This window comes from Rhea americana, unplaced genomic scaffold, assembly GCF_003343005.1.
Source record: "Rhea americana isolate MKP2758 unplaced genomic scaffold, rheAme1 scaffold_74, whole genome shotgun sequence".
NCBI lineage: Eukaryota > Metazoa > Chordata > Aves > Rheiformes > Rheidae > Rhea > Rhea americana.
Genome location: NW_028186912.1, coordinates 3,611,489 through 3,625,185, shown reverse-complemented (window position 1 = coordinate 3,625,185; position 13,697 = coordinate 3,611,489). Strand labels below are relative to the sequence as shown.

Genomic DNA, 13,697 nt, shown 5'->3' with positions numbered 1-13,697 from the left:
GCCTGCTAGAATATTTCATTTACAGTCCAGCCCACTCTTGACCATACTAACAACCACACAATTCCAGCTTCATCTTGCTATTATCTTGTCATCTGTCATACAACCAAAATGCAAACACACTCATTTCGTAATTATTTCAACTCTTCATCTGAATGTACATGTGTGTATCAGGAACAAACACATGCAGAACACATTAACTGATACATGTCATGTGGCAGACTCACCCCTAGTCGTGTCACAGGGAAAGGGTACAGTCTACGATTTTCGATCCTACAGGAGGGGATATGTGGTTCATCTGAGCAAAAAAAATGGATACCACTGGACTGCATAAAGACATCATTGAAGGCTGTGGATGGATTCAAAGTCAATGAGACTTGTGTTCCTGAGTCGCTCAAGAATTTAAAAAATTCAAATTTTTTACATTAAACTGCAATAAGTTACAGCAACATGCTACATTTTACTGCATGTAGCTGCCAAATCATCAGAAATTAAGACATTACAATAAGTGGGCAAAATGCAAACATCTAAATGGATTAGGAAAGATTAAAAAAAAAATCCAGATGAGATGCCTTGAATGATGGATGTTGTTGCTGTTCTTACTTAACAGATCTCATGAGCCACTGAGGAGGTCAAAAAGCACCACTAAAGATAGAAATCAAAATTGCTTTAAAAATTATTTGGAATTGTTATGTGACCTTTGCGAAGCAAATCATTAGAGCTCCTTCTGGATATCTGGATTTCCCTACAAGCAACCTAAAAGTAGATTCAACAGTTACTGTTGCAATATACTTGTCAAGGAGCAGATTCACTAGGGTTCCACCCAAGGTCTTGCACAGTCCTTAAGTCTTAGAAATCCAGCACCTTTCCCAGAAAATTAAAGGTTAGGAAATAGCTTGTTTGGAAATCTGACAACAGCAAGATCAAACACCTGAGACACAAGAAAGAATGATGCTGAATCTCAAAATGGATTGTGGCTGCAACAGTCTCAACTACAGGAAAACATCCTGTGAGGATAAGACAGGGGAGAAGCCAAGCAAAAGCAAAGACCAAGGGCTCCCAGTAAGATTACAAACACTAMAACTGTTCTCTGCAACAAGAGGGAAGCTATTTAGGGCTCACCTAGCCAGCTGGCTCCTGTGTCAGCAGTATGTTCTTCTAAGCAGTTGCATGAAAGCAGTGAATATAATACATGAACTTTTTTTAATATATATAACCTCTTGTACACCATTGTCAGAACAAAAGGATTTGGTTCTAACCATTTCTCCACTCCCCTTAAAAAAGGTAATAGAAAGTTAGAGTCTCGCAGCAGACCAGGAAATAAGTTATTCTTGCCCTAGGAAGCTACTGAACCAACTGGACACAATGTATACTGTGAAGGCAAGAGAAAGGACACCAGTGATGAAACAGGTCTTACACAGTTACTWGCTTTTGGTCATGTGTCCCTCTTGTTAGCACTCTGAAGCATCTTCTAGGATGATCTGAGTGAAAGAAGTAAAAAGACAAAAAAAGCTCATATGATATTCCCAGAACTATGCATTCAAGACCAATCAGAAGCATTGCATTAYGATTTGTGAGGGAGAAGTCAGCCAGCGAAGACAAAGCAAGCAGTTTGAAATTTAACAAGACAAAGCAGCCATCAAGGAAAAAGACTCAAAAAGGACTATGCTGGAAAGATGAAGTGAATCTGTATACAACAATATAATATTAACTATTAAACAAAAAAGCAAAAAAAATGAATTTCAATGATTAAAAAATCAGTCTTTACAGTGAACAGACATCCTGGTAGCCTAAGTGCCATTAAGAGAGCTTGCTGTAATTACAAAGAACTGCTTTCCTTAAGAATCATTATTTCAAGTTACCCTTTCACTCTCTCTCTCTCTCTCTCTCTCTCACACACACACACACACACACACACACACAGAAAAAAAAGGTCTTTCCAAATCCAGTAAAGTGCATCAAAATCAAACTGCTTGAAACAGGAGGTATGAGAGTATTTTTCCCAGTAGTAAGAATCTGTAAAACGACCCCAACAGATCTGAGTGAAAGAGTGAACTGAAGTCATTAAGTTCTACAGGAATATCACATCTGTAGGTCTTGGGATTAAGCCTTTCTCAGGTCTGATCCAGTGTTTTCCCTGTATGCAGAAACATGGACATGTTACCTTATGACTAACTTGTTAACAACTTTTACATTCACCCATTAAACCACAGATGAACACCCTAAAATACTGCAAGGATAAACAAACATCTCTGTGCAGATGGCGTTACTCATACCCTAACAGATGGGAAGTACTATTAGGCCTGTTTTACTATTAAGGAAACCAGTCAAGAAACTGATTTGTCAGGAGGCCATAAGAAACGAACGGCTTAGGAAAGGCACGCACTCAGATCTCACATCCCCAAACAGCCATCCTGCTATGAATCATCTAGGCTGTGAACACACATACATACACATACRTTTACATGTCTTCAAAAAAGTAAAAAGCAAAGATACAAAAAAAAAAAGTGACATTTGCAAAAAGTCAATGAACTTTAAGAAATCTTCTTGGCTCTCAAGTAAGTTATTTCCATGTTTTAGTCCACAATGAAAGGTAAATCTATTACATAGAGAACCATTTGGCATTCCTTTAAATTACCAGCAGAATGTACATTTGAGTGGTTGCCTTTACTTGGTTCACTTTGCTGGCATGCAGCCAAGATATCTGCTGCTACGCTACAAGAATGTAATACAGCATTAAGGGAAGAATCTCTCTCTCTAAAGCATTTTAATATTAGTGTAAGTGGTGCAGACATGACTTCTCTGTAGGTCTGTAGCAGATTTCATACTGCTGATTTTGGAGCTCTCTCAGGTCGCTGCACATACTGGACCACATAATACTGGACACCAGCTAACTAGGCTTTCCCTCAGGCCACCAAGTAATGCACTTATGAAACTTCCATCTTCAGTAGGCAGCACAAATGTGAAAACAATTAATCTATGACCTGCAAGCTCAAAACCACTACAATAACAGATCTGCACCAAAATGAATTGTTTCTATTTTTCCCATAACACGGATCATCTGATTCAAAAAGCATTATTTTTATACACATTTATATCTGAATTTCATATTTGACTTTTTTTGGCTTTAAATTACAAAATCAAGTGCTCAGAGGTTAAGAGGAGCCACATTCGAGGCTGCCCTGTGCATTCTTAATTCAGTTCTGTAAGTGCAAGTATAGTGCCTTTTATTACCTTAATCTTTTTCCAAGAGATCCTAATTCAGTTATTCCATGCAAATGAGACATTATTTCGTGTTTTGCTTTATCATATTCTTGAATGCATGTCTCCATAACTTTTTTTATTGCACACTAATCAGAGTTCAGAACTTCTTCATATGCTTTTGTATGACACTTTTCATCACATCATCCAGATGCTTCCTTAGAATTAATGCATTTATTTTAACAACAGTCTGTGAGGTAAGAAGGAATTACACATCATAATCACATCATAATGCACAAGGGAGTGTGACAACCGGCTGTTTTTGCTGACTCCTGGGTGCTTGACCTTGCATCCCTAAAGCCTGTTCATATACTCTGTGCAAACGACTCCTTGTACTGCATAGGAAAGCCAAACAAGAGAGGCAGAACAGAACTACACTTCACACAAACATGCACTAATACAGAACAGCATCAGAAACTCATCTCCAGCACTTGGACCTGACAGCAGGTCCAACTGTAAGCTGAGCTGACAGCGTGACAACAGTAGCAACTACTATCCTGCACTGGGATAACCACTAGAGGGAGAAGAGGCTTGTAAAGCACAACTGGGCTTTACACTTTGGATGTGTTGTCAGAACACTGAGTTTCACGATTCACAAGTTCTAGTGCCAGTTTTGAACTAAATATAATTTAGTGATTACAGCCTCTTCTGGCCMAGCTTGTTTAGCCAGATATTAGTACCAAGTTAGGTGCAGTCTTCAGTTCTCAGTCTTCACTATTACTTAAAATTTTAGATGGAGTAAGGAAGTCACTCAGGAAAGAGACAGACAGAGCTTTAACCATAATTATGGCCCTGCTTGCACTCAAAACACACAAAATATTGATTCCACTTGTGACAGTAACCATGTCTCATCAGCATGTTGCTTAGGCAAAAGAAAAGGGGAAGAAGAGTCCAGAAGCATGAATTAATCTGCATCTTTTATGTTCTTCCTCCCTTCACAGCTTGTGTTCCTTTCTTATGGCAAGAAAGCTACAACCTGAGGACCTCACAGTCATCAAAACAATAAATATACCTGGCAAATAACACCTATACAGTTGAGTACCATCCCAGGAATATTATTCCTGTCTCCTTTGCCTGATGTTCCTTGTCAAGCTCTAGAAACAGACTTCTGCCTTTAAATGCATCAGCAATATTATCACCTCCATACAATCCTTAGTACTGTTTTTCTCTTCATCTCTGCACACAGCTTTTCCTTCCTTTTTTCTCCTGAAAGAGTTTTGAAGCTGACCCATGACTTTTAAATTCTCCCTAACATATTTACTAGGAAGAAACATTTTAAATATTTCTCTAAAATTGTGCTGTGTGTACCAAATGGAAGAAAACCTGATTAGCATAAAAGAAAGCTGCAGTTCTCTTGTCAAGCTTGAAAATCCATGCATGCATAGGGTTAAAAATGAATTTTTGATTTCATTTTAGAGCAGATCATATTCTGTTCCAGAGAAGAATATAAAATCTTTGGCATTTCTGAAACAACTTTTTATAAAGGAAGGGAAAAAGAATGGAAAGCAGAGAAAAAGAACTAATAGATGCAATCATTCTAAATTTCTGACATGTGAAGAATCCAGCATATAACAAACATATCAAAGCGAAAACAGCAATAACATACTAGGTTTGAGGACCTACATGGRAGTTTTAGAACTTTATCTACAACCACAAACACTCAAGGGTAATGGTTGGCTGGCTGAAAAAATTTGACAGACATTCCCAACAGCASCAGCAGAACACTTACTGTCCTGAGGTACCACGGATAATGGTATCTACAAGTGTCAGCTGTCTGAATTCCCATTACAGTCAACCAAGATTTAGTCACTACAGTCATTAGGGCCCGTTCAGGTTAAACGATGCCTAACTCAGGACAGGATGAACAGCTCTCTAGACTTTACTAACCGTAGTGACTAGAATTCCATTGACTGTAGAGGGATCTAGATCACACACGGGGCACTTCAAGGTACATAAGCAGCATCCTACTCTTCATTCTACTGCTGTATGTAGATATTTCCAGAGTTTATAATTTATGAGACATGATATTTTAAAAGAGCRATACAATACAGGGTTGAAGAGATTATAGAGGACACTATTATTGTAATGCAATGGAAATCCTGCAGTAATTTAAGAACCTGAACTATACTAGGTCAAAACCGCAGAATGATTAAGAAACAGATAATGAAATYTCCAAGAAGAAAGGAGAAAACTGTAAGAGGGAGATAGAATATAACTCCAGATTCCTTTCAGTACTTACAGCATTTAAATTTTAAGACAAAAACATATTTTCAGAAGATACAGTGGAACTGATGAGAGCATTAAAATAGCAAAAATAAAATCACATAACACAGTATCGCTCAACTCAGAATTGAGAGTTTATAAACACTTGCTGATGAAATCTTAAACTTGTTCCAACTGTATCACTCATGGAAAATATAATACAGATACTGAAATAGTTGGACTGAACTGAGGAAGCCTCTACTTTTTATATAATAATGTTAATCTGACTTTTCAGCTTTTCAAAGACTACGGTCTTTGAACTCCTGTAGGTCCATGGATCCTGCCCTAAGGATTTGTGAAAAGTAACTAAGAAAGGATGCCTGTCATCATAATCTTATATTTGTACTCCAAACAGAAAACCTTATGGTATTGGCAAGTTAAAACATATTGGAAGCCAGATTCATAATAATATATTCATAAGCATCTAGTGCAGAGGTACAGTGCTAAAATAAGCCTCTTCAGTCTTCTCTATCAGTAGCAGCTGGTAGACAGAAAAAGATGAAAGAGGTACTAGGTGAAATCTCATTTTCCTTCAATGATATGAACAAGCTGATGAGAGCGTCTTTCTGAATTGCTGTGGCTCATGATTGTGGCCAATTAGAAATCAGGCAAAAACCTGATTGCATTGTCATCCATCCAAACAAAAATTAACACCTCCCCTCCCTCAATCTATGAAAGAGCCACTGAATCTAAATCTGTCCACTTATGAAGTACAGAATGAGAAAGCTCAGAACATCCATATTGAAAAAGGGGCTTTGTTATGATTTGTTAGCAACCATGGCATCAAATTTGCTTTGAAGATGTGGATCTAGAAAACACTACACTATGGCTGCCAGTAAAATTTATTGCCAAGAACAGCTGAAAGTGGTGGATTGGTATTTTCAAATTTCACTATCTTCATCAGGTGCATGAGGTCTACATTAATGATTTACTGCACTGGAGGTGCAAATCTGCACTTTTTAGTACAAATCTGCTCCACATCTCTATGTGGTGTCTTGGAGAACAAGCCATAGACACTCCTGTAGTGCTCCAAGCACTTTCCCTCCAAGTGAAACCAAGGTTGAAGTCAAACAGTAGGACAGTATCTAGAGAGCCCCATTTGCAAGGTGGGCACAAGGTCCTCCAGCAATTAGCTTTCTCTATATACATGAAGAGTGAAGTCTACTGGCAACTGCAGCAGAATTCATTGCTATCAGAAACCCAATATTGACATATGGGCCTGGAATTATAATAAACTGCACCAAAACAAACCCTGTCATTTCTAGCTTTGAACAAACCACTCAGCAAGGCAGACACACTGCAAGTGACGAGAATGGTAATTATGCAGCCGAACTGAGCAATCAACAGGTTTTATTGTACACACAGGTTCCTATGATAAAAAATTCTCAGTAAACTTAACAAAAAAAGCTGCTATATCACAAATAATGACACTGCAATATATATGATACATGTATATGTATACATAAGGACTCCAACAATGTTATCAGATTACTACATAAACAGAAGATGCTCTGCCTGGATCTTCTGTTCTAGGTACATAGTGAGAATAAGGGTGGCATGTGACTGGAAAATGATGCTATGTCTCCTCCGATTCTACTTGAATGACAACAAAGAAGAAAAAACAAATAAGTTATAGAAGTTAAACACTATTAAAATGTAAATKAAGATGAATGGGGCATAATTATCCAGTAGCTTAAGGACTGACTTACGGCTTTTTGTGCTTCATCTTACCCTTGAGGAATTAATGCAATTTGATCAAGCAATTTGAGTGCAACACTACTAGCACAAACTCAAAGAGACTAAATGAAAAAAAAGTACTAAGACAGGTAATAATAATTTGAATGAAGTTCAGATTATACTGCTACGAAACTCTATTTAAAATGTATATTGAATATTAAGATTTCCAGTGTAAGCTACACTGCTGCACATAGGTTCAGAGGTTTTATATTTGTGTGATATTGAGAAGGTTAGGAAGATGCAACACACATTCCTATACACTAAAATATTTGTGTGCTATCTTTGTTTTTTATGCTTTGGGATGAAGTTCTACTTGATATGCTTCTGTCCTTTCACTGCTTGACATTTCACCTGTTAGTGAAATGGAATTCCTAGCAACTCCACAAATAAGCCTTTGCCAAATGGCATTCACTTTGGGAAAATTATTTTTCCAATAAATTCATTAAAGAGGATGCATTTTGATTAAAGCATATTGTAATTATTCCAGCATGCTACAATACTTCACAAAGAAATGTGAAAGATTTACCCTCTAGTTTCTTTTCAATTATACTTTGTCTCCACGAAATCTGTACTTGCTACACTCACCCACCATCGTCTTCTACTTATTTTTTATACTAAGATGTTCAGGTGATGTCTTTTGTTGGCTTTTGCCCTCAAGTGTAATACTCAAGAATATAAACAACCAATCAGTCTCTTTATATTTTTCTATTTATATCTGCCTGTTGCCTTAAGGCCAGAAAGCATACCAAAAGTTCCCTTAACAATTCTGTATGAAGGGCCAGAGGCATCCTCTTCAACGCAGCTCGCTTTAAATGGAAAGCAACATCAGCAATCAGTTTTTAGGTTATTCCTTACGTGTGTCTCAAAACAGCCTAAATCAATTTATTTTGTGAACTTACATCCACAAACTAAATTGTCTCATGACAGTTATAAGAATCCTACTCACTGATAGAATCTTTATGAGAAGGTCTTACAGAAACACTCATCCCAAAAGTGCTAATATTTCATTTTCCCACTGGCCACCATTTTGAATTAACACTTTCTTTTTTAAGGCTAGTCCATCAAAAAAGAGGGGGGAAAAAGGAGAAAAAAACATTTTTGACTACAAGAATATTTTTAAGGTAGCATCACTATTAATATTCTATGTTATCTACTATAGAAGAACCATGATCAGTAGAATGACCCAGGCACTGACAAGGATAATTCATCTCTTTTTTTAAACGTAGCAGAAATTTCTAAAGCATGGGCATCTGTGTCTGACCTATGCACTAGAACATCCCAAGCAGTAACCCGCCAACATGCACACAACAAGGTCTATGGACCATACTACACCTGAAGTTGGCAAGCTATCTTGCAGAAATCTCAGCTGTCTACTATGTCTATCAGACATAGGATACTGGCCCAGTAAAAGTGGCCTAGTTTTGGTTTGGCCCAGTAAAAGTGAAGAAATTAACTTCTAACTGGTTATGATACCTTCAGACAAAATAACCCTTTAAGTGTTGCTATAAGGTCTTATACCTACATAACTGGCAGAGAGGTACAGTAAAATTTGTTGGTGGCATGTGCCTTTCTTATCACTTCAAGGACTGTATGTAAAATGAACACTGTAAAATCACTATATCCTTTATAAAATAAATATAGAGCTACAGGAAGCTACAAAAATTCAAATAATTGGATTTTGTTAATCTGTGGGGACATAGGTTTAATACTGCATTTAATTTTGCTAAGTGGAAGGAAGATTATTGCTGGCAAGGTACAAAGAAAGAATAGTCTCTGCTCAAATCGTATAAAAATTTTAAAGTTTAAATACCCCTAGACAATTTTTCCCATGGTAGCTATAGTTGTACATTTTGGTGTATTCAGTATACAGTTATGAGAGRAACTACACATACAGGCCTCCCCTCAATACAGATAAAAATAAAAATAATTTGTATTTCACTACATACATGTTTCCAGTAGTTAATTACAGAAAGACACTTGCTAATTGACAATACTCAGTATCCTACAAAATTTTGCAGAAAGTACAATTTTTAGGCATTTCATTTTTTTTCTTTGAAAGAGACTAGCCACTCACGGATACAAACCCATTCTTTCCAAAAATTCTGAAACAAAAGTTGAAACTCATTCTCCAAAACCCTGTCACAGTGGAGTACTTGCTGGGAGCTGCAGCTGGTTACAGTATATAGTTCATGTGTGGTTATTTTAACTAATTTAAAAAAATTACTAATATCAGAATTTAAACTTTCAAAGTGCAATATTTTCATGCCTAAACTCATTATTTTGAAAATAAGTGACTTCCACACTGCTTTTCTTTTACTAAACCATTTTTTTTCTGAAATTATCTTGAAATAAGATCACAGTGGTTAACAACAACTGTTTGCATTTATGAAAAACTCTTCTAAAATTTGAGGGAGATCAAAGTACTTTTCTTTAAACATTAATAGTTCTTCCTAAAAAATCATGAATATCTATAACACACGTAGTCTGATGCCATATTCCCAAAACATCAACTGATTTGTATGTTACAGAGTTCCTTAACATTAGCAAAGGTACTGCAATTTTAAAAGAATTTGGTTTGAAACAGAAGGAAAACATACTAACATTTCAAGGTAAAAGACAARAAAAATAAAAATAAAAAGTACATTATCATTGTAAATTTTTAAAGCTCTTAATATATCAATGAAATGAACATTTTACAGTCATTTGGTATCTTCTATAAAAGGGTAAAATAGTTCTTGTACTTTTGTAATGTTTCTTCATGACAGACAGTTGGAAGAGCATAACAGCACCAGCAGTGGTTAAAATGTGAAATCGTTAAGCTGCTGCATTTATTGGGAGTTATATGCTCAAACCTAAACACATTTGTTGACTGAAAGAATCTCGTGTATACTGAAGTACATCTCCAACAGTCTCCCCATTGAACTCCAAAAACCTTTGAACAGAATTCTTATCGGACATATAATTTGACAAACAACACTTAACCAATTCAAATTAAAACGAAAAGGATCTGCAAACTAAGGAAAATAACACCTATTTTTTTCTGCATGCATCTTCCATAATCTTTATCTACACAATTTAAAGAAAACACATTCTTTTTCAAATAATCATTCAAAGGAAGCTGATGGAACTCTCTTCTGTGGATTAACTGTTGAAAGCCAAACAAAGTGCTCCGCACCTCATGCATAATTCTCATTTTTCTAGTTGGTTATGTCCTACTTATTTCAATGAAATACAGAGGGAAATAATTGAAAAAGAAAATTCTTCTTCAGCAGCAACAAAACAATTCATGAAGTCTCCAAACTGTTATCTTGAACTATAGCCTCCTTAAGTTGCTCCAGCAACTTCAGTTCTGATGCACTGTGCTGTCTTTATCATGCCATTCTAATGCTGCAGATTTTTCCTGTCATATACTGCAGCTATTGAAATGCTTTACCACTAAGCTACCAGGTAAAATAAGATCTAAGCCAAAGAAACAAAAACTTAATTACAGGATATGATGAATGAATCCTGAACACAGACCTGTCACCACATCTCTTCCTCCAATTTGTTTAATTGTATAGTAGGTATCTCCCTAGTACCTAAACTTCCCAGGTAGTTAAAACTCAAAAGACCTTRTTTTTATTTCTCTCTCTTTCAGAGAGGAGAGATCTAATTCAAAAAATTCTTTTAAAATTGACATACAACTTCCTATCTGCCTGTTTTTTTTTTTCATTCCATTAATAGGTATTTGTGGTTAAATCAAGGTAAATTAAAGCTAGCACTCTTTTATACTCTCAGTAATTAACACATATAATGCCGAGTTTCTCTTATCATCTTCCTCTGTTATTAGACTGAAAGGTTCACATTTTATTACTTCATGCCTGCAAGGATATGAACACCTTTCTGTTTAGAAAGGAAAATAAGTTCTACACTAATTACTTGTCAAATACTTTCATGTTTGTTGTTATTGATTAGTTTTACTCTCTGAGGGAGGTTCCTGTGCACCTTAGCATTATTATTAACAATGAAGATTATTATTCTTTAACAARTGAAAGGTGATTTTATGTGGAGGAAAAAGATGTTTTTAAATGGTCTGCCTCAAACACCCAGCTGCCTTGAACATTCAAACTAGGATATCGGGGAAAAAAAATGTGTTTGAAGTGTTCTTCCTCTTAAGTAGCAGCTTGCTATTTTTTAAAAAAATGTAAACATAGTTGATGTTTAAAGCAAAGTAAAATTCAGCTTGCTCTTCTGTAATTATTTTGTCTCTGCACCACCARAGGTAATTACAAACTCAAACGTTCATCACTACAAAAGCATTATGTAAAATTCCCAAAGAACAGATATGGAAAAGCACTGTTGTCACACAGTGCTCTCAGTATCTTAACAACACTAGCAATAAACAAGTATACAGAGCCCATATAAAGGGGACAGGGAAATATTCATGTTTAATTTGACCTAGGGAATCTCCTCTACTTCTTGTATCAATGCTTACAAAAAAGCATACCTCAAAGCAACAAGAATGTGAYTGATGACTGTAACATAGGTACAATCATCCCAGCATGCAGAAGTTCACTTGCTTAACTGTGCATTGTTTCAAGCTGTGTAGGTACCCAAGTATTTGTTCTGAACAAACACACACACACACACACAAGAAAAAAAGGGGGGGGGAGAAAGATCTGAGCAAGATCTGAGCACTCTTCACGGAGAGCTAAGTTATCAGACTAGCCCAACATAGAGAGGTGATGATTTTCATAAACTGAGCTAGGTATGTCCCCCTCTCATAATCAGCAGCCACTTGAAACCACTCAGAATTATCCAAACTTTTCCAAATCAGTYTGACATGTTTACTTTCTTCTAGTTAGAGAGAACAAAGTAGCACRTGCCAGCTGCAGATTCATACAAATTATGACAGAGCAGTAAAGATCATCATGAATTTATGTTAGGTTATAAGAGAYGTGTGGTAAGATACTCGATCTGTACCTATGCCAAATAACTACAGTGTCCTTTTCCTCAGAGCTATACAATACACAGTATGCAACAACTTGCTTGACCCCACATGCACGTCAAATGGAGCAGCTTTATCGGTGGGTGTTCTGCAGTTCACGCATTCAGAACTGCCATCCCTTATAAGGTGGAATTCCACCCAAACCCTCGATTTTTTTTTTTTTTTTGAATCAAGCTATACAAGATTTACATTTTATATATTGATTATTCGTTTTATCACCATTTCTAACGCAAATACAGTCCACTTCAGAACATGTGACTAGCAAAGGACCCCCTTCCCTTCCGCTGCATCGCGCAGCTTGTGAGCGGAGGCAACCTCCTCCCTGCCCCCGAGCACCTGCACTCCCGGCTCCCTCCGGAGCCCCCAGAACGGCGCCTGGAGGCTGCCTGCGGCTGTCCACAGCAGCTCCGAGAGGCGGCAAGCCCGCCGCCGCCCCGCGACGGACCCCGCTGCTCATCAGGCACACTCGGACTCCCAACGCGCTGCTCAGCACGCTTCCCCTCAAAACCGCTACTTGCCGAGTTTCATCCAGCGAGCGTGGTTGTATCACAGAAGTGACAGCGTGAAAATGACTGAACTACAGGATTTCSTTAGGTCATGAAACATTACTGCCCAGACACCCCACTGAGTGTGCAACTACTAGGAGAGAAGTCGAGCAAGGCAAAGGTCTTTCTGCCAGTTCTGCGGGCTCGGAGAACAGCTGGCCTTGCCACTTTCTAAGCGGTTGCTGCTGTCCTGAGGAACTCGGGAGTGACACGAATTTCCCCGCCCGCGGCGGGGAGCAGTTACCTGCATCTCCCCACGAGGCAGCCAGTCTAGGGCCGAGAGAGGCGGCCGGGCGGCCGCGCCTCACGCCTCCTCTCACCCCCGGCGCGGCAGCGGCCGTTGCGCAGGGCGCCCCCCGCCCTCACCGCCTGCTCCTGCCTCTTCCAGCCGCGCTCCGYCTCAAAACGCGCCCCCGCTCGCCCCCTCCACCCCGCACCCCCGGGCGCCGCTCCCCGTCCCCGGTGGGGCCGAGTTGGGACGGCTCCGACCGGCGGCGGGAAGGGGGGGGAGGGGCGTCCGCGCCGCGGGCGGGCGGGAAAACGGCGGGCGCGAGGCGCGGCCGTTGGGCGGCCGTTGGGCTGCCCGCGGCGCGGCGGTACCTGCTTGTCCAGGGCGGCGTCCTTGGCGCTGCCGGCGGCGGCGGCTTTGGGGGCCGGCACCCGCTCGCAGTTGCAGCCTTCCAGCATGTACATGCCGGCGGGCCGGGCGCTCTGCTCGCTCTCGAAGTAGAAAAGCACGTTCTGGTAGAGCGCGAACCACTTCTCGTGCCAGCGGTTGGTCTCGGCCGTCTTCTTGCTCAGGTAGCCGCGCTTGGTGCCCTCCTTGCGGGCCAGCAGCGCCAGGTACAGGGCGTGCCCCTCGTTGTACCGCACGCTCTTCTGCATGGTGCCCCGCGCCGCGGCGGCTC

The 13,697-nt window shown here is 39.2% G+C and overlaps 1 protein-coding gene across 4 annotated transcripts in view; it reads right to left on the bottom strand.

Moving 5' to 3' along the window:
* The window catches only part of RASGRF2 (Ras protein specific guanine nucleotide releasing factor 2), a 119,338-nt gene extending 105,647 nt beyond the window's left edge, over positions 1 to 13,691 (bottom strand). For 3 of the 4 annotated variants that reach the window (XM_085321991.1, XM_085321992.1, XM_085321994.1), the window contains exon 1: positions 13,390 to 13,691. In XM_085321991.1, coding sequence (XP_085178117.1) covers positions 13,390 to 13,674 — 285 coding nt within the window. In that variant the 5' untranslated portion in view covers positions 13,675 to 13,691. Of the gene's footprint in view, positions 1 to 13,033; positions 13,087 to 13,389 lie in introns of those variants that run through there. The other variant, XM_085321993.1, reaches the window with a different exon arrangement.
* Between the last annotated feature and the right edge of the window lie 6 nt (positions 13,692 to 13,697).